The sequence below is a fragment of the Arvicanthis niloticus genome, chromosome 29 (genome assembly GCF_011762505.2).
Source record: "Arvicanthis niloticus isolate mArvNil1 chromosome 29, mArvNil1.pat.X, whole genome shotgun sequence".
Classification (NCBI taxonomy): Eukaryota; Metazoa; Chordata; class Mammalia; order Rodentia; family Muridae; genus Arvicanthis; species Arvicanthis niloticus.
In genome coordinates, this window is record NC_133437.1 from 1,103,821 (window position 1) to 1,123,528 (window position 19,708).

The 19,708-nt window shown below is 41.7% G+C and overlaps 1 protein-coding gene and 1 pseudogene across 1 annotated transcript; both read right to left on the bottom strand.

Moving 5' to 3' along the window:
* Positions 1–4,376: 4,376 nt before the first annotated feature.
* LOC143440233 (oocyte-specific homeobox protein 8-like) lies at positions 4,377–6,085 on the bottom strand. The gene is made up of 3 exons (XM_076926948.1): positions 6,061–6,085; positions 4,995–5,476; positions 4,377–4,493 (listed from the first exon to the last, which is right to left on the bottom strand). Exons 1-3 carry the CDS (start codon positions 6,083–6,085, stop codon positions 4,377–4,379), a joined length of 624 nt encoding a protein of 207 aa, XP_076783063.1.
* Positions 6,086–14,526: 8,441 nt separating this feature from the next.
* On the bottom strand, positions 14,527–14,877 carry LOC143440234 (alpha-ketoglutarate dehydrogenase component 4 pseudogene; annotated as a pseudogene).
* Between the last annotated feature and the right edge of the window lie 4,831 nt (positions 14,878–19,708).

Genomic DNA, 19,708 nt, shown 5'->3' on the forward strand with positions numbered 1-19,708 from the left:
CATTTGACACATATTTGAATTTAACTTTTAACAAAATAGAAACTTTGGTCATAGTTCTATAAAAACCTTTTAAAGAGTTATTTCTGATTACAACAAGAACAATAAAGTAAACATTTTTATGTCTAACATAAGAGCACAAGTCTTCACTTCTTTAATTTTATCTTCTCTGGATGCTCATCTTTGAACCAAATCTTAATGAAAATCTCATATAAATAATGAAATTGTCTCAAACGGTAATGGCTAACAAATCCATCAAAACTGAAGGATATATATATATTTCTGACTCAGGACAGCCTGTAACTTTTAAGATGTAATTTTAGAAAAAAGCACTCCTTTACTTATTAAACTGGGAAAAATTATTATCAACTTTCTTATTACAGAAGCTAAAAAACTGCTGGCCCCCTTTTTTTCTGCTTTCTGCTGGTGCCCTGCTCCTGGCCACAGAGCAGGGCGAATTATCAGTTTTTCTTGTGCAAATTAAGACTGCCTCACAAGTAAGTTTTAAACTAAATTAAGTAAGCAGTTTTAACCAGTTCTTGTCTCTCTCTTTTTTTTAATAATTAACTCTCAGGTGAACAATCTTGCTGCGGCTGTTTGTCTAGCTGTCCTGGCTCCACTGCCAGGTTTTTTTCTTTTTCACCTGGGTTCTCATCTATCTTCATAGGTGGCAGGTAGAAAACCACCGATTTGTTGCACTAGTAACCTCTAGGTACCCAGTACAGCCAGGAATACCAAACTAGGTAGCTGTTGCACGCTGTTGCTGTGCTGGGGAACCACGAGTTGTCGGCTGGGTGAGGGCACGCTCCATGTGCTGTTACCTGAAGCATACCCTACATGCGGTAGGCGGGCTGTAGGAACACGAACCGCAAGCACAAACCGAGGTAGCTGCCCCTTATTAAAGGACCTGCCCACCTTTCTGCAGCTGTATTCTTGTACCGGCGGCTTCATTCCTCGCTCTGCCAGCAATCATGTTACCTATTTTTAACTCAAGATGTTTAACACAGTAGATTAACAGCTAACACACAGATGATTTGCCAAGAAAAGACACACACATATAAAAAAAACAACACAAATAGCTCACCCCTCTCACGGGTGGTACATAAAACACAGATAGCTCATCCCTGCCACGGGTGGCACAAATAACACTTAACTACATTTGGTCACGACCCTAGATGAAGGATTCCATGTCTTCTCCCAAGTAGGAGCGCTCAGTCTCTTGAAACCTGACAGTCAGATGCTCTGACCTTCTGGAAGGCCTCTCACCTTCCAAGTAAGACTCCAATAACCAGACAACCCGGTCAGTCTTCACAGATTCAGATTTAACAGATTCAGACAACTTGGCCAGCTTATGCTGGACCAAGTCTAACAGATTTCAAACACGCCAGCAATGAACAACCCAAAAATAGACACACTGCCATGAGAGTACAACTACCACGGTGGCCATTTCTGACCTTTTCTCTCTAGTTTCATTGTTAACACACAAAAAGACTAACAAAAAACCCATCTCAATCGCCAGTGCCAGCCAAGAGGAATTCCACATCCTCTCCGGCACCTAGATGCAAACCTGTGCCAGCCTAGAGGGATTCCACGTCCTCCCCAGCACCTAGATGAACCCCCAAACGTCTCTGGGCGTGCAGCAGCTAGTGACTCTCCAGCACATCTGCTAATCACTCATTTGTCTCCTCTCGAAACAAAAATGGTTTACTGCCCCTCATGAGACAGAAACAGCTGCCAGTCCAAACCGAAGTGCACTTTTCAGAAACCAAATAATTCAGACAGGCGGGCACAAACAACTTAACCAAATAACTTAAACAAACCTAGACAAAACAGCACACGAGACATCAGACGATTTAGGCAACCCCGCACATGAAAAACCAGAAACCAGTACATGAAAAACCAGGCAATTTATACAAAAGGTCACACAATAACCAGACAGAAAAACCACGATGTCCCTTTACCTCCCAGCGTGGTTCTTGGATTAAGGTGGTCGCATATCCCGGACGAGCCCCCAAATGAAGACCCCCATACTCAGGAGACCCTTCCTCAAGCCTCCGGAATCTCTACCACCCAAAAATCACAAGAAACCATACCTGGATGCAATCAGCAGAGGTTTATTAGGGGAGGAGCCGGCGGTCAAAAACGACAAGCTCTTTAGCTCCAAGAGCAGGGTTTTTGGCCCCGTGTGGTGGGATAAAGGGTCTTTTATAGCATGGGGTGGGGAAAGGAAGGCATTTTCGCACACTTACACATGATTGGTTGTTTTACAAATTTTGAACATAGCACTGGGAAGACCAAGGGAGGGGTAACCAAGAACAGTGGAACATTTCAGAGAATCTAGCCCAAATGATCTAGAGTCATGTGAGATCACTCTGCACACTCATTCTTCTCAAAAATGTGGTTTTCACCATGCTATTGTGTCCTATTCTGCCATTTCAGATTACTATCTTTACTTTTTCCTGCTATAGGGCTATGGCCCCACCTAGGTGGTAGCATCTTTATCTGTAATCAAGAATGCCTTTCTGACTTGGGCGAGGCTTGGGGAATGTAATCCAGCAAGTGTCCTTCACCTGGAATGTGAAGGCCTAAAATCTTACTTTCAGTTCCGAGTTCTGTAAGGCGAAAAATCTACACATATTTCATAAAATGGCCTTTATAATTTTTCACTCTACATTCATCAAGTTGTACTTTGGTGATACTTGAACTTTGAACTTGCACACCTCTTCCTAGGAATAGTGTCACAGAATAAAATCACACCAAGATAATCAATCTAAGGGTAAAATAATGACTCCTAAATCTGAAGAATAACAAACAGCAATCTCCTTAGATTTAAGTCCTGAGAAATAGGAGGAAATTGATGCCTGGTATTGTAAGCCTAGGTATTTACTCTTTGCTGGTAAGGTCATGGACCTTAGGAAAACCTACTGATGCCACATTCCTAAACTAACACAATTCCTAACTGCATTCTAATTCCTTCTCTCCACCAAGTGTAGTTCTCCCTCTTCAAACTTTTTGCAACAAAGAGAGACTACTAGAGAAAACGATAACCATTCCAAATGCAATAAGACAAGTGATCATTTGGCAGCCAACCACAACTGATCTATCGACAACACAATTTCTTTATCCAGGCTCAGGAAATACTACAGACACAGACCATAGCACAAAGCCAAAGGTTCAGAGAACAACCAACCATGGGGTACCCAGTTGAACATGTATATACTGCATATATAAAACAAAGGTCTCCAAAGGAAGAGTTAGAGAAAGGACTGAGAGAGCTGAAGGAGTTTGTAACCCCATAGGAACAACACTATCATCCAACCAGACCCCCCAGAGCTCCCAGGTACTAAACCACCCACCACAGAGTTCACATTTGAGGGACCAATGGCTCCAGCCACATATGTAGCAGAGGGTGACCTTGTCTGGCATCAATGGGAGGAAAGGCCCTTGGCCTTGTGAAGGCTCAATGCCCCAGGGTAGGGGAATGCCAGGGACGAGAGGTGGGAGTGGGTGGGTGAGTCATGGAGCAGGCTCATAGAAGCAGGGGGAGGGGGAATGGGAGAGGGGATTTCCAGAGGGGAAAACAGGAAATGGGATAACATTTGAAATGTAAATAAAGAAATTATCCAATAAAAGGAAAAAAGAGAGAACTTTAAAAAACAACAAAGAATCGAGTTTAACTGAACATGCCTTTAATTAATAAAATTTACCAAAGTTAAAGATACAATAAACAAGAGGGACCAAAGGGTTCCTAGAAATAACCTCATGGTAAGTAGGGTTGGGCAAAATCAGGGACAACAGATTTGGTAAACAACACAGTATCTAGGGAAATGTCAAATCTGTAGAGGCCTTGGACAGAACTAGTCCTGGGATGCAAGTATTTTAACTACATGGATCTTCAAAGCTGTAGCTTTTGAGGGAGCTTCAGCTGCTGCTGGCTTTATAAGGTGGCAGAGTACTAGAGCTTTGGCTAGGGCTGAGTCTTATCTCTGGTGCTGAGTCTGTTGTGTCTTCAATTGATATAGATTGAACTGTGTCCCTGGTTAACAGTAGGCTGCTGATTCCTGCACAGGGGAATTGAACTGAATGTGCTCATTAGCTTGCTAACAATACATTTAGAAAGAGACTGAAGTGTGCTACCCACCAGGTCATGAGGAATTTCTTCAAAACATACACCCACAGATTAAATAAAACAAAAGGAAAATAGAAATAGGCTAGTGGTTGCAGTAGTCTGGCTATGGGCAGTCAACACCATACCCAGAATGTTCCCTAGGCCTGATCAAGAATGGAGAAAGGATGGGAAGATACCAGAGGAGCTGAGTTGAAGAAGGGAGCCATCATCTACTAGGCTTGGAGACACAGGATTACCAGTGGCCCCAGCATTAATCTCTTGTGCTGGTGCAGTGAACTTGGCCTCTCCCACGTTGACTGCTTGATGTTTTTAGACGTTCTTGGGGATGCTTCCGAAAGTATATAGACCTTCGGTTCTTAAACCATATCTGGAGAGACAAAGAATACAAAGGTTAGGAAGAAGGGCTCGACTCACTAGTGTAGGCCCTAGATCTGAAGCTGCTGTGTTGAAAGACAAGGTCTTTGTTTTCCTCTCTATGTTTCTCCTGTTTACACACCACAGGACCTTGAAGGCCCTGGAGGGAGGAAGGCAATATGGGCAGGACATGAGCCCATGGGGACAACGGAAATTTCTGATCTACATAATCAGAGGATTCAAAGGAACCATGATCTTTATATAACTGGGAGCCCCAAGGGGCACCAATATGGCTCTAGGTTGTCCAGGGATTTCTGAGAGGTCCAAGAAGGATGCAGTACCCTTGGTCCATGCTAGTAAAACCCTCAGCCAACTTTATGTAACCAGGAACCAAGCAACCCCAAACAATGAAAAAACACCAGAAGTGATGGGAGTCTGGGGGTGATGGTGCTGGTGGCTAACAGGGGAGTGGCTATACTGACTAGATGGGAGAGGGACAAGACAGGGGACAGACCCGAATCTGGTATTCCATCACAGAAATGCTTTGTGCCAGCTTCTTTTGTTCCTTTAAGGTAGGATACTTGGACTTTTCGAAGAAGAATGTTTCCAGTTTACTCTTTTGTTCTGGGCTATACCTGGTACGCCCTTTCCACTCCCTTACAGGAGCCTTTTGGGGAACATGTGGCCTTGGAAGGACTTGAGGAGCCTCAAGTGGAGCTGAGGGAGAGGGGCAAACTTGAAAGCCTGGGTTAACTGGGAATGCTGGAGTCAATTGTAGACCTTCAAATAATGGACAAATTTGTGATATTTGGAGACAATGAGGCATTAGGGGATCTTGAGGAATTTGGAAACCTTCAGATAATTGAGGCCTTTGGGGCATTTGGTGATGATGAGGCACTGGCAGGGCTTGAGGAATTTGGAGATCTGTGGACAATGGAAGTCTAGGGCTCCAATGTGTAGGTAGATTTGTTGGGGGAGCATTCTGAATTGGAAAGCCTAGAAGAAAGAATAAAAGTGGTCAATGAGAGCCCACAGTTCTCAGTAGCTGTCCCCAGAGGGTTCAGGCTATCTTGGCAGGAGAGGGAGGAAAATAAAGCACAGACGCTTGGCCTAAGAACCAGCACCCTGGCTGGCACCCTGACTTCTACTTGCTTGCCAGTCCCAGCATGCACCTTGGCCTCGGGATTGCCATTGGAAAAAAACAATCCCACAAACAACTCCTGTGTTAAGACGGGACCATCAGTAGAGAGAGACTGAGGTTGAGGAAGGACCTCACTCAGAATCTGTCATGCAGCCGGGCAGTGGTGGCGCATGCCTTTAATCCCAGCACTTGGGAGGCAGAGGCAGGCGGATTTCTGAGTTCGAGGCCAGCCTGGTCTACAGAGTGAGTTCCAGGACAGCCAGAGCTACACAGAGAAACCCTGTCTCGAAAAACCAAAAAAAAAAAAAAAAAAAAAAAAAGAATCTGTCATGCAGGTGCTGAAAGCCTGCTCTTCTCTCAGCTCCCTTTCTCCCTAAGCAAAGGATAAAGTGCCACATACAACCTTCACTACCCATTTAGCTTCCCCAGTGCAACTCACCTGGAAAATCAGTAGACTCCTGCATCTTGGCACACTCTGTTCTGGTGTTTGAGGATTTTGATCCCAGAACCTGAACTTAAATACCTCTGGGCACACCCTTCCCACCCATTAAGAAGCTTTCACACCAGGCGGTGATGGCCCACGCCTTTAATCCCAGCACTTGGGAGGCAGAGGCAGGCGGATTTCTGAGTTCGAGGCCAGCCTGGTCTACAGAGTGAGTTCCAGGACAGCCAGGGCTACACAGAGAAACCCTGTCTCGAAAAAAAACAAAAACAAAAACAAAAACAAAAAACAAAAAAAAAAAAAAAAAAAGAAGAAGAAGAAGAAGAAGAAGCTTTTACATCTTGATAATTGCAGTTTTGTTTCCTATTTTTGACACATGGTCTCTCAAGCTCCAGGGTTCCCTGGACCTCCCTATCACATAGTCTGCAAACTCCCAGAGATCTGTTTAACTCTGCCTTTCTCCCAAGAACTGGGATTAAAGGTGTGAGCAAACACACCCATCAGTTAATCTTTTCTGTTTGAGCAGCTTCTAAATACTGCTTTGTGCTGGGAACTTGGAAACTTGACACCATCCTGGCTCTGCCTTCCAAGGTCTCCAAGGGCTCCCCATTGAAGGCTATGCACTTACAGTAGGCCTTCTCAGTGTTCCTCTTTATCACTTTCTAATTCTTGTGGCCCCCTGCACTCAAAACATGGCCTCTGAGTTAAAGGTAAGCCTGGTCTACAGAGTGAGTTCTAGGACAGCAAAGGCAACATAGAGAAACCCTATATTGAAATAATAATAATAAATTAAATTTAAAATTTAAAAAGATTCCCATGTACTATTCCATTTCTGTGGCAGACTGCCCTTTCTACCTGTACCTTCCTATAAATTTTTGTTTTATTCATTTTATATCCCACTCACTGCTCCCCTCCCAATCACAATTCTTCCTCCCATCCCCCTCCTTTTCTCCTCTGAGTGGGTGGGGGCCTACTGAGTATTTCACCAGCCAGCACATTAAGTCTTTATAAGGCTAGATACATCCTCTCTCACGGTGGTCAGACATGGCAGCCTAGTTAGAAGAACATATCCTACAGAGAGGCAACAGCTTTTGGGATAGCCTGTGCTCCAGGAGTTCAGAACCCTTATGACGACTAAGCTGCACTTCTGCTACATGTGTGCAGGAAGGCCTAGGTCCAGCTCATGTATGCTCCTTGATAGTTCAGTCTCTGAGTGCCCCCAAGAATCCAGATTAATTGACTATGTTGGTAATCCCATGGAGTTCCTATCTCCTTGCAGGCCTCAGTCCTTCCTCCTAGTCTTCCATAAGAGTTTCCAAAGTTTACCCACAGTTCACTGTGGGTGTCTGCATCTATCTGAATCAGCTGCTGTGTGGAGCCTCTCAGAGGAAAGCCCTGTCTGCAAGCATTAGAGAATATCATTAGTAGTGTAAGGGATTGGTGCTTACCCATGGAATGGGTTTCAAGTTTGGTTGGTTATTGGTTGACCATTCCCTCAGTCTCTGCTTCATTCTCCATCCATACATTTCTTGTAGACAGGAAAAACGTGGGATTGAAAGTTTTTTGTCCCTATTCCTCCATTAGGTTTCCTGCCTGGCTACAGGCAATGCCATCTTCAGGTTCTATATCCCCAGTGCTTTGAGTCACAGCTAAAGACACCCCCACTGAGTCTTGGGCAACTCCTTTATCTGTCTCTTTCTGGTGTTTGCTCATTACCCATTAGTTGCAGATTTTCATTCATTTTCATGACTATCTGGCAATTTCTCCTGTGCCTTTCCATGACTGATTCTGCCCCCCCCTTCTAATACTCATCCCCTCTCCCACCCAGTTTCCTCCCTCCATCTATCTCTTATGACTATTTTATTCCACCTCTAAGTGAGATTGAAGCATCCTTGCTTGTACTTTCCTTCTTGTTTGCTTATTTTGGTTTGTGGACTATAACATGGGCATCCTGTGTTTTATGGCTAGTAACCACTTATAAGTGAGTCCCATGTTCCTTTGAGACTGAGTACCTCACTCAGGATGATATTCACAAGATCTGTACATTTGCCTACAAAATTTATGATAACTTTGTTTTTAATAGCTGAATAGTATTTCATTGTGTATATGTACCACATTTTATTTATCCATTATTCAGTTGAGTGACATCTAGGTTGTTTCCAGTTTCTGGCTATTACAAATAAAGCTGCCATGAACTTAGGTGAATGTCTTTGTGAGATGGTGGAGAACATTTTGGGTTTATGCCTAGGAGTGGTGTAGCTGAGTTTTGTAGAACCATTCCCACTTTTCTAACAAACCACCTAATTTATTTACAAAGTGGTTGTATAAGTTTGCACTCACACTTACTTCTTTCTTTCTTTCTTTCTTTCTTCCTTTCCTTCCTTCCTTCCTTTTTGGGTTTTTTTTTTTTTTTTTTTTTTTTTTTTGGTTTTTCGAGACAGGGTTTCTCTGTGTAGCCCTGGCTGTCCTGGAACTCACTCTGTAGACCAGGCTGGCGTTGAACTCAGAAATCTGCCTGCATCTACCTCCCAAGTGCTGGGATTAAAGGCATGTGCCACCACAGCTGCACTCACACTTTCAATGGAGGAGTGTTCCCCTTGTTCTACATCCTTGCCAGCATATGCTATCACTTGAGTTTTTGATAAAATTAGATAGAATCTCAGAGTTGTTTTGATTTCCATTTTCCTGTTGACTAAGGAATTTAAACATTTATTTACATGTTTCTCAGCCATTTGAGATTTCTCTGTTGAGAACTCTCTATTTAGTTCTATGTCCCATTTTTGGTTTGGTTATTTGTGTTGTTGGTGTTTAACTTCATGAGTTCCTTATTAATGTTGGATATTAGCCCTCTGTCAGATGTAGAGTTGGTGAAGCTCTTTTTCCAATCTTTAGGCTGCTGTTTTGTCCTATTGACAGTATCCTCTGCCTTATAGAATCTTTGCAGTTTCATGAGGTCCCATTTGTCAATTGTTGACCTTATAACCTAAGCCATTGGTTTTCTTACTCTCTGGGGCCTCAAGTCTCTTGAGGGCTAGGTGCATCTTCTCTCACTGAGTTCAGACATGGAAATCCTCTGCTAATTATGTGTTGGGGGCATCATATCAGCTGGTGTATGCTGCCTGGTTGGTGGCTCAGTGTCTGAGAGATCTCGGAGGTCCAGGTTCATTGAGACTGCTAGTCTTCCTCTAGGGTCACCCTCCTCAGCTTCTTCCAGCATTTTCCCTAATTTAACCACAGGAGTCACCAGTTTCTGTCCGTTGGTTGGGTGTAAATATTTGCATCTGCATCTTACATCAGCTTGTTGGACCTTTCGGAGGTCAATCATGCTAGGCTCCTGTTTGTAAGTACATAATAATATCAGTAACAGTGTAAGACCATAAAGCCTCCCCTTGAGCTGGATCCCAATTTGGGCCTATCACTGGAACTCCTTTCCCTCAGGCTCTGCTCCATTTTTGACTCTGCACATCTTTCAGACAGGAACAATTCTGGGTGAGAGATTTTGACTGTGGAATGGCAACTCCATCCCTCCACTTGATGTTCTGTCTTTCTACTAGATGTAGACTCTACAAGTTCCCTCTCCCCACTGTAGGTCATTTAATTTAAGGTTCCTCCTTTTGATGCCTGAGAGCCTCTCACCTCCCAAGACTCTGGTACATTCTAGAGTGTCCTCCCACCTCCTATCTCCCAAGGATGACAGTTTCCATACTTTCTGCTGGCCCTCGGGGCTTCAGTTGTTCTCTCCCTTCTTTTTTTTTTTTTTTTTTTTTTGTTTTGTTTTGTTTTGTTTTTTTTGTTTTTGTTTTTGTTTTTGTTTTGTTTTTCAAGACAGGGTTTCTCTGTGTAGCTCTGGCTGTCCTGGAACTCACTCTGTAGACCAGGCTGGCCTCAAACTCAGAAATCTGCCTGCCTCTGCCTCCCAAGTGCTGGGATTAAAGGCGTGCGCCACCACCGCCCAGCTGTTCTCTCCCCTCAATACCTGATCATGCTCCCCTCTTCTCCTCCCTGTAACCTTTCCCACCCAGGTCCCACCCTCACCCCATCTCTGTGATTGCTTTCTTCTGCCTCCCAAGTAGGATTGAGATATTCTGACTTAGCTCATTTGGGCCATTCAGCTTGATAACTTTCTTGAGTTTTATGGATTTTATCTCATTATTCTGTACTTTTTTGGCTAATATCCACTTATTAGTGAGCATGTCCTTTTGGGTCTGAGTTACTTCACTCAGGATGATATTTTTTGGTTCCATCCATTTGCCTGCAGATCTCAGAATATCCTTGTTCTTAAGAACTGAGTAGAATTCCATTGTGTGACCACATTTTCTGTATCCATTCTTTTGTTGTGAGACATCCGGGTTATTTTCAGCTTCTGGCTACCACAAATAAGGCTGCTATTAACATCGTGGTACACATACCCCTGTGGCATGGTATATGCCCAAGAGTTGTATGGCTTCATCTTTACGTAGATCTATTTTCAATTTTCTGAGGAACCTCCAGATTGATTTTCTGAGTGGTTGTACCAGTTTGCAATCCCAATAGCAATGGAGGAGTGTTCCTCTCTCTCCACCTTCTCACCAACATGTGCTGGCACCTGATTTTTTGGTCCTAGCCATACTGATTGGTATAAAGTGAAATCTCAGGGTCATTTTGATTTGCATTTCTCTGATCACTAAGGACTTTGAACATTTCTTTAAGTGCTTCTCAGCCATTTGGGATTCCTCTGTTGTGAATTCTCTGTTTAGTTATATACTTTATTTTGTCAATTGGGTCGTTTGGTTTCTTGAAGATTAGCTTCTTGAGTTCTTTATACATTTTGGATATTAGCCCTCTATTGGCTGTGGGGTTCGTGAAGATATTTTTCCCAATTTGTAGGTTATTGATGATTTCCCCTTTGATTATGTCTTTTGCCTAACAGAAGCTTTCCAGTTTCATGAGTTCCAGTTTATCAAGTGTTGACCTTAGATAACGTGAGCCATTGGAGTTCTGTTTAGGAAATTTCTCTCAGTGCCTATGAGTTTGAGGCACTTTGCCACTTTCTGTTCTATTAGATTCAGTGTATCTGGTTTTATGTTAAAGTCCTTGATCTATGTGGATTTGAGCTTTGTGCAAGGTGACAAATATGGGTCTATTTTCATTTTTCTACATGCCACTACCAGTCAGACCAGCACCATTTTTTGTTTTTTTTTTTTTGGGGGGGGGAGGTTGTTTTGTTTTGTTTTGTTTTGTTTTTGAGACAAGGTTTCTCTATATAGCCCTGGCTGTCCTTGAACTCACTCTGTAGACCAGGCTGGCCTCAAACTCAGAAATCTGCCTGCCTCTGCCTCCCAAGCCCTGGGATTAAAGGTGTGTGCCACCACTGCCCAGATGACTAGCACCATTTATTAAAGATGTTTTTTCCATTGTATACTTTTGGCTTCTTTGTCAAAGATCAAATGTAAGTATGTGGTTTTATATAAGAATTTTCTAACTTCTTTATGGAGACACTTTGAGCTATGAACTTTCCTCTTAGCACTGCTTTCATTGTGTCCCATAAATTCTAGTAGGTTGTGTCTTCATTTTCATTGAATTATAGAAAGTTCCTAATTCCTTTCTTTATTTCTTCCCAGACACAGAAATCATTGAACAGAGAGTTGTTCAGTTTCCATCAGTGTGTAGGGTTTTTGGTGTTTCTGATGTTGAAGTCCAGCTTTAATCTGCAGTGGTTTGATAAGATACAAGGCAATGTTTCACTTTACTTCAATCTGTTGAGGCTTGCTTTGGGGTCAACTATATGGTCATTTTGTAGAAGAATCCATGAGATGTGGAGAAGAAGATATATTCTTTCATGTTTGGTTGAAATATTCTATAGATGTCTGTTAGGTCCTTTTATTCATAATGTCTATTTGTTTCGTTATTTCTCTGTTTAGTTTTTATTCTGAATAACCTCTCAGTTGGTGAGAGTGAGGTGTTGAAGTGTTGCACTATTAATATGTGGGACTTGATGTGTGATTTAAGCTTTAGCAATTTTTCTTTTACAAAAGTGTGTGCCCTTGTGTTTGGGACTTAGATGTTCAGAACTGAAAAATCATCTTGGTCAATTTTTTCTTTGATATGTATGAAATTACCTTCCCTGTCTTTTTTGATTAATTTTGGTTGAAAGTCTATTTTATTAGATATTAGAATGGCTATTCCAATTTGTTTCTTGGGTTTGTTTGCTTGGAATGCTTTTATTCATCCTTTTACTCTGAGGTAATATCTATCTTTATTGCATAAGTGCCTTTTTGTATGCAGCAGAATTGTGGATCCTGTTTTCACAACCATTCTCTTAGCCTGTGTCTTTTTACTGGGGAATTGAGTCCATTGATGCTGAAAGATATTAATGCCCAGTGATTGCTATTTCCTTTTATTTTGATATTGGTTGTATTAGTGTGTGTGTGTGTGTGTGTGTGTTTATACTTGCTGGTTTTGTGTGTCAACTTGATGCCATCTGATGTTATCACAGAGAAAGGAGCTTCCGTTGAGGAAATGCCTCCATGAGATCCACCTGTAAGGCATTTTCTCAATTAGTGATCAAGGGGGGAGAGCCCATTGTGAGTGGTGCCATCCCTGCGCTGGTAGTCTAGAGTTCTATAAGAAAGCAAGCTGAGCAAGACAGGGGAAGGAAGCCAGTAAGCAACATCTCTCCATGGCCACTGGATCAGCTCCTTCATCCTGAACTGCTTGAGTTCCAGTCTTGACTTCCTTTGGTGATGAACAGCAATGTGGAAGTGTAAGCTGACTAAACCCTTTTTTCCCCAACTTGCTTCTTGGTCATGATGTTTGTTCAGAAATAGAAACCTGACTAAGACAGTGTGTGTGTGTGTGTGTGTGTGTGTGTGTGTGTGTGTGTGTGTGTGCTTTCCTTGTTTTCACTGGTACTTATTTTCTGGGTTTTCTTGGATGTAGTTATCCTGTGTGGGTTGGAGTTTTCCTGCTGTAAGGCTGGGTTTATAGATAGATATTGGTTGAATTTGGATTTTTATTGAAATACCTTGTTTTCATCATCTATTGTGATTTAGAGTTTTGCTGGGCATAATAATCTACATTGTAGTGAATTGGCCTAATGTTTGTATACTAATGTTAATTTCAAGCCCCCAAAATTGGTTAACCCAAATTCAAGAGAGTCTGCATATAAGACACTGAGTGACCCTGCTGCCAGTTAATTGTGATAGGTAAATAAAGATGGCAACTTTCAATAGTTGGACAGAAGACCCATAGGTAGGATAGGTTCCATGGGATTAGGAAGAGAGGACCAGGAGTAGAGAAGGACCAGGAAGTAGCCATCATGGGATAAAGGAAGAACATGCAGGATAGGAGAGTGGACGAGAGAGAGAGAGAGAGAGAGAGAGAGAGAGAGAGAGAGAGAGAGAGAGAGAGAAGTGTGGACCCGAGGGCTGCCCAACTGGAGCTAAAAGGATCCACAATGAAGCATAGTAAGTAATGTTTCAGTGTTATCATTACAAAAGTAGATTCTAGCATGCATGGTAGGTAGCTGCCAAGCTATTGTTCTGCATAAGGCTATGTGTGATTTTATCTGGGAATTCAACAACCAAAGGTGGGGTAGAAACCCTACACATGGATTTTTAATATTTTCTACTACATAGATTGGCATCTGTGATTTTTAGAAGTTGCAAGATATCTGTCCATGTTCTTCTAGCTTTTAGAGTCTTTGTTAAGAAGTTGGGCGGTGGTGGCACATGCCTTTAATCCCAGCACTTGGGAGGCAGAGGTAGGCAGATTTTTTAGTTTAAGGCCAGCCTGGTCTACAGAGTGAATTCCAGGACAGCCAGGGATATATAGAGAAACCCTGTCTTGAGGGGGAAAAAAAGAAATCAAGGGTAATTCTGATAGGTCTGCCTTTGTGTTTTACCTGGCCATTTGCCCTTGCTGCTTTTAATATTATTTCTTTATTCTGTAGATTTTATGTTTTGATTATTATGTGCCAGGAAGTTTTTTTTTTTTTCCTGGTCCAATCCAATTGGTATTTTATAAACTTCCTGTATGTTTATAGGCATCACTTTTTTTAGTTTGGGAAAGTTTTCATCTATGATTTTGTTGAGAATATTTTCTTGGTCTTGCAGCTGGGACTCTTTACCTTTTTCTATTCGTATTCTTCTTAAGTTAGGTCTCCTCATGGTTTCCCAAATTTTCTGGACATTTTGTGTCAGGAATTTTTTAGATTTAACATTTTTTGAGTGATGTATGAGTTTCTTCTATTATATCCTCTACACCTGAGATTCACTCTTCTGTCTCTGATATTCTTTTCCTTTTGCATTTAAAAATGTAGACTTTAATAAGTGTACAGGTCAGCTTGTGAGGAAGCTAACCAATATACATAATGTAGGAGATTCAAGTGACCACCTGGAGTTTCAGCACTTCATTCTTCTTTTTATTAAGGTTGTTTAATATATGACTTTTCATTTGACATTGTGGAAGTCATTTATTGGAAAGCTAATCCTTTTTTTCTGGTGACAAGCAGCAGCCACGACGATCATTCTGGACTCCCACACTGGATAATTCCATTTCCTTTTGAGACATAGGTTTCCTTCTGAATTTCTGAGGTAACACATTTATTATGTCTACAGTGTCTGGTGGCCCCTGATGCATCAGTAAATCTGGGGACATATTTCCTTTAGAATGCTGTGAAATTACAGAGGAGTGGGAGCATAGTGCAGCAGACCCCAGACCTTCTGAGTCACTGAGTTTAGGTTTGTCTCTTCTGTTAGGAAACCTTGTTAATGAGGCATGTGGCTTCACTACCTGCATGATCCTGGTGGCAAAAGCCATCTTGCTGCTCATCATGACCCCAACAGGGGCAGCTTCCTAGGTGCAGGCAAGCCACAGAAGTACTGGGAATAGACAGCATGGGGCAGACCTATCTCTGATATTCTCTAGTGATGCTTGCATCTGTTGTTCCTATTCTCTTCTCTAGCTTTTCTAGCTCCAGGATTCCTTTGGTTTGTGATTTCTTTATTGCTTCTACTTCTACTTTCAGATCTTGCATTGTTTTATAATTATTTATTTTCCTTACCTGTTTAATTGTATTTTCCTGTATATCCTTTTTTGTTTGTTTGTTTGTTTGGTTTTTTTTTTGTTTTTTTTGTTTTTTGTTTTTTGTTTTTCGAGACAGGGTTTCTCTGTATAGCCTTGGCTGTCCTGGAACTCACTCGGTAGACCAGGCTGGCCTCGAACTCAGAAATCTGCCTGCCTCTACCTCCCAAGTGCTGGGATTAAAGGCATGCGCCACCACCGCCCGGCTTTCCTGTATATCCTTAAGGGCTTTATTTGTTTCCTCTTTGAAGACCTCTACCTATTTGATTGTGTTTTCTGTAGTTCTTTAAGGGATGTATTGATTTCCACTTTAAAGGCCTCTATCATCTTTAAAATACTGGATTTCAGGTCATTTTCTTGTGCTTCAGTTGTGTTAGAATATATAGGGCTTGCTATTGTAGGACAGCTGTGTTCTAAGGTGTCATATTGCCATGGCTCTTGTTGATTGTGTTCTTTTGAGGGTTTCTAGTCATCTGAATGGCTTTGATCCCTGTATATTCTTGTAGTATGTATTTGGAAGAGAGTTAATCTTGTGGTCATGGTGTGGCCAGCCTCTGTTGAGTATCTTTGAGCTGTGTGATTCAGGATCTGCATATCTGTATAGTTCAGGAGTAACAGATTAGTAGAAGGTGGGCAGAGAGGTAGTGGGAGAATGAAAGTCCTCCTGGGCTATCAGCCTGCTCAGAGCAGCTTGGTGTGCCCAGAGGACTCAGCATGCTGAGAAGATTGGTGGGTGAAGGGAAGCTTCATTGTATGGTTCAGAATCTACAGGTCTGATGGAAATGGGAGGAGAGGTGTAAAGAGAATGGAAGTCCTCATTGGCTAGTAGGCTGCTCAGGGCACCTAGGCTTGCTCCAGAGGATTCAGCAAGCAGGGTCTTATAATTTATTCACAGTTCCTAGGTAGAATGACTGGGGCCTGTGCTCTAGTAGTGCTATTTTAGGGACAGCTGTTGATGTTTCTTGTGGGTAACTGAACTGCCTTCAGTTTAATCCTGTGACCCCTTAGTTTTGATTTTCAGGAGACAAGTCAATCAGAGCTTTAGGTAAATATAGGCTGCAACCGACCTCTCATTGTGTCAGGACATCTGTGCCATGAAGAGCTTGATTTACTATATTACTTCCTTGAGACTGAGGAACCTGCCTAACTCCACAATGAAGACAGAAGCCATTGTGTTACATTGTTAAAAAATGTTTCCATTTATAAGAGCTGAGTTGTTGTTCATAAATCTGTTTCATGGAGCCTGACAGCCTCAACTTATGACTTTGACTTGATTTTGAGAACACTCTAACCACCTCTAAATGCTCTTCCTAAAGACACAATGACCACATCATATTTTTTGAGATTTTTTTGTAATTCCATATTGTTTCTTTATCTCTCTTTTAATCTACTTTGCATTTTCTTGTGATTTTTTTCTCCTTAAATGGGAATCAAGAAATGAACTTGGTTGCTCTTTTTCACTCAACATAGGAAGAAGTCTCTTGCCACCTCTTGAGTGCACCACAATAAAAATCAAGTATGGTAGTGGTCTTATTGTCAATGGTGGGATTAACATTTTTGGAAGCTCCAGTGAGATCAAACCACCCATCCAAATTCTAAAAGTGACTCCAGGACTCTAGGCTGAAGGTCTACCTCAGGAGGTATATACCTTGACAAATTCCAAGACTCTGATTCATGCTTTCAGCTTCAGAGACTATGAAAGTGAATTACTGTGCTGAGACAAGCCACAAACATCTATGAAGTCCTCCTTGGTAAGCTATAGTCTGATCTGTTGAGATATCAATCTCGTGTATGTGTGGATTGGGTGGGGGGTGGGGGGGGAGGGAGTTCAATGGATACTGAATATTCTCTCATCTAGTGCATTAAAGAGAGATATTTCACTGTCCACCTGAGGTTCTGGTATGGTTTTATGTCTTGTTTATCTTGTCTTTGGGTTCATTTTTACTCTTACCATTCTGTCATTTGTACTTTCTGTTTTAATTGGTTTATCTTGGACTTGGGTAACTGAACAGACAGGATTGTCCATAAGACTACCAAGCCTAACAGCTTTCTAACTTGCTGCAAATAAAATCGCCAAACTTTACCCCTCTATAGTTAAGGAGTGATGTGATTATCAGATCACCAATAGTGACTTCCAAACATTCTGTGAAAAAGAATGGCCCACATTTGGGGTTGACTGGCCCTTCTAGGGTACCTTTGATTTGCAGATAACCTGTGTAGTGGTAAATGTTATCCTCGGTAAGCTTGGCCACCCAGATCAGATTGGGTGCATCTTACCTTGGTTTGAAGCATCTTCCAACCAGCCTGCAACCTGGATGAAGGTTTGTATGGTCCAAAACAGCCAAGCCCTGATTACTAGTAGATGGGCTCTTTGAAGTCCTTGCAGCAGAGACCCAGGAGCTCATCTGAAAACTGTTCTGTAGGATTTACAGAAAAAAAGACTCTCTTCTCAATCTTTAACAACCCTCCTCACCTCATCCTCCACCTTTGTCACCCAGTCCCCACTATCATGGCCTTACTCTGTCTTCCTGTCTTCATTTACTGCTACCCTACCACCTAGCTTTTCTATAATTCCCCCCATTTTCTCACTCTGCCTAGATCTTTCCTGCCTCCCACTGCCTTTTCCCCTCCCCATACCCACCAGTGGATTCCACATGGCCTTCACATATGTTTGTACAGGTCAAGGGAGGGTGTCAGACCCCCTGGAACTGGAGTTACAGATGGTTTTGAATTGACATATAGGTGCTGGTGTAACAACCAAAGTTATGATTTAAGTGTTGATTACTGTGCTTAACTTTGGTATTCTGAAAAAAAAAAAAAAGCTTGAAAGTACTGCAAGAAGTGAGTCAGGCTTTAAGCAGAAGCAAGAGGATAGTGGGCTTGATTATTGCTGGTATAACAGCATTAATTACATTAATTGCTAGCACCACTGCTTCAGCAATTGCTTTTACAGAAGAAGTTAAGACAGCTACTTTTGTAAATCATTTAGCAAAAAAATGTTACTAATGTGTTGAATATACAAAAGGATTTAGATAGGCATTTGGAACAATGGATTGATGTTCTTTATCCTATTCAAATTATTGGAAGGAGATTCAGAGTTTAAGAGTAAGGAGCCATCTCGAGTGTCATTCCAAATACCATTGGATTGATGTTAGTTCCACAATTTACAGGGGCAGTCATTATAATTAGGAAAAAGTTTAAAGATGAAATGTATTTGGCATAAGTCTAACACCTCTCCATGTTTTAACTCTGCATAGTGAGCTTCTGAATTTAAAGAATGCTGCTCTGCTGAGCATTGATGTAGCAAATACTGCTCATAAAATTACACATAGCCTGAGGTCAGTACTTCGATTTTCTTCAAGTTTCAAGAATGGCATATATAGCTTGATCTTGCTAGCCCTTTTTGTCCTGGGAATATTTTTATTCCTGCCCATCATGTTAAAGCTTGTCTTTAACGACATTGACATGTTGGCAGCCAAAGTACATAGCTTGAAACTGAAAACTGGCCCCCAGACATAGTTATCAAATTAACAGGCTGGCAAGTGAAGGACAGCTGAGGTTCTGCACAGAGCCTTACCAACCTAAGACAGAAGTGCATTGCCTTTGATAATGCATATTTTACGATGGGTAAGAAAGGCATTCTTGTCAGAATGACCTAAGACATGCTCAGTCTTGTTATGAAACAAAAAAGGGGGGAGAAGAAGAGAGCTTTTGGGGATGCTTGGCAAGAATCTGACACGGGCCTAGGACAAGGAAATGGGCTTCTGGCAGAAATCTGACATTAGGCTAGAACAAAAAAGAAATTTTAGGCAGGAATCTAAATCTTAGATTAGAAAAAAAGAAGTAATTTCAGACAGGAATCTAAATCTTAGGCTAGAACAAGGAGTAGGCTTCAGACATGAAAATGACTTTGGACTAGGACAGGAAAATTTGCTCAGATATTTTGGTCATCCTGATAAGCCCTTAGAAACAGTGATCATGGGAGTGTTCACGGAACTTTGTTTATTGCCTTCCTTGTTCTTTGACTATTTGTATTTATTTTCTTGCTTGTTCTTTGACTATTTGCATCTATTGTATTGCTTGTTCCTCAACCTAACATGGGTTAACATGTAATTAAAATGTTATAAAAGCAAAAAAAAAAAAAAGGAGGAGGGGGATGAGATAGGGATTTTCTAGAGAGGGGAAATGGGGAAAGGGAATGACAATGGAAATATAAATAACTACAATATCCAAAAATAAAAAAATGCCTCTAGCCTGTAAGCTCCTTGCCCAAGGACAGATACTTCCCAAAATGCTACAGGCTATTTATGTTTTTTTTAAAAAACACCACATATTTTCACTCTCCTACACAAGTGCATTTGATAAAACTCCATCAGATGTAAGTGGGAAATATGTAAGCATCAGTGCTTGTCCCTGATTAAGTGAAGCAAAATGTACACAGGCAGGAAGTACAACAAGATATATGCTTGCCCCTGATTGTAACTTAGAGGTTTGCCTTTATAAGCAGAATGTGACTCACTGCCATTACCTGGGAACTCAGTAATGGTTCTGGCCTGAGTTCTTTCTTCTGGGCAGTATTTAA

Coding starts and splice junctions, on each gene's coding strand:
- LOC143440233 (XM_076926948.1), bottom strand. CDS start 6,085: ATGCAGGAGTCTACTGATTTTCCAG. Junction 5,477..6,060: donor GGAGTCTACTGATTTTCCAG/GTGAGTTGCACT, acceptor TCTTTCTTCTAG/GCTTTCCAATTCAGAATGCT. Junction 4,494..4,994: donor TGATGGAATACCAGATTCGG/GTCTGTCCCCTG, acceptor TTGTCTCTCCAG/ATATGGTTTAAGAACCGAAG.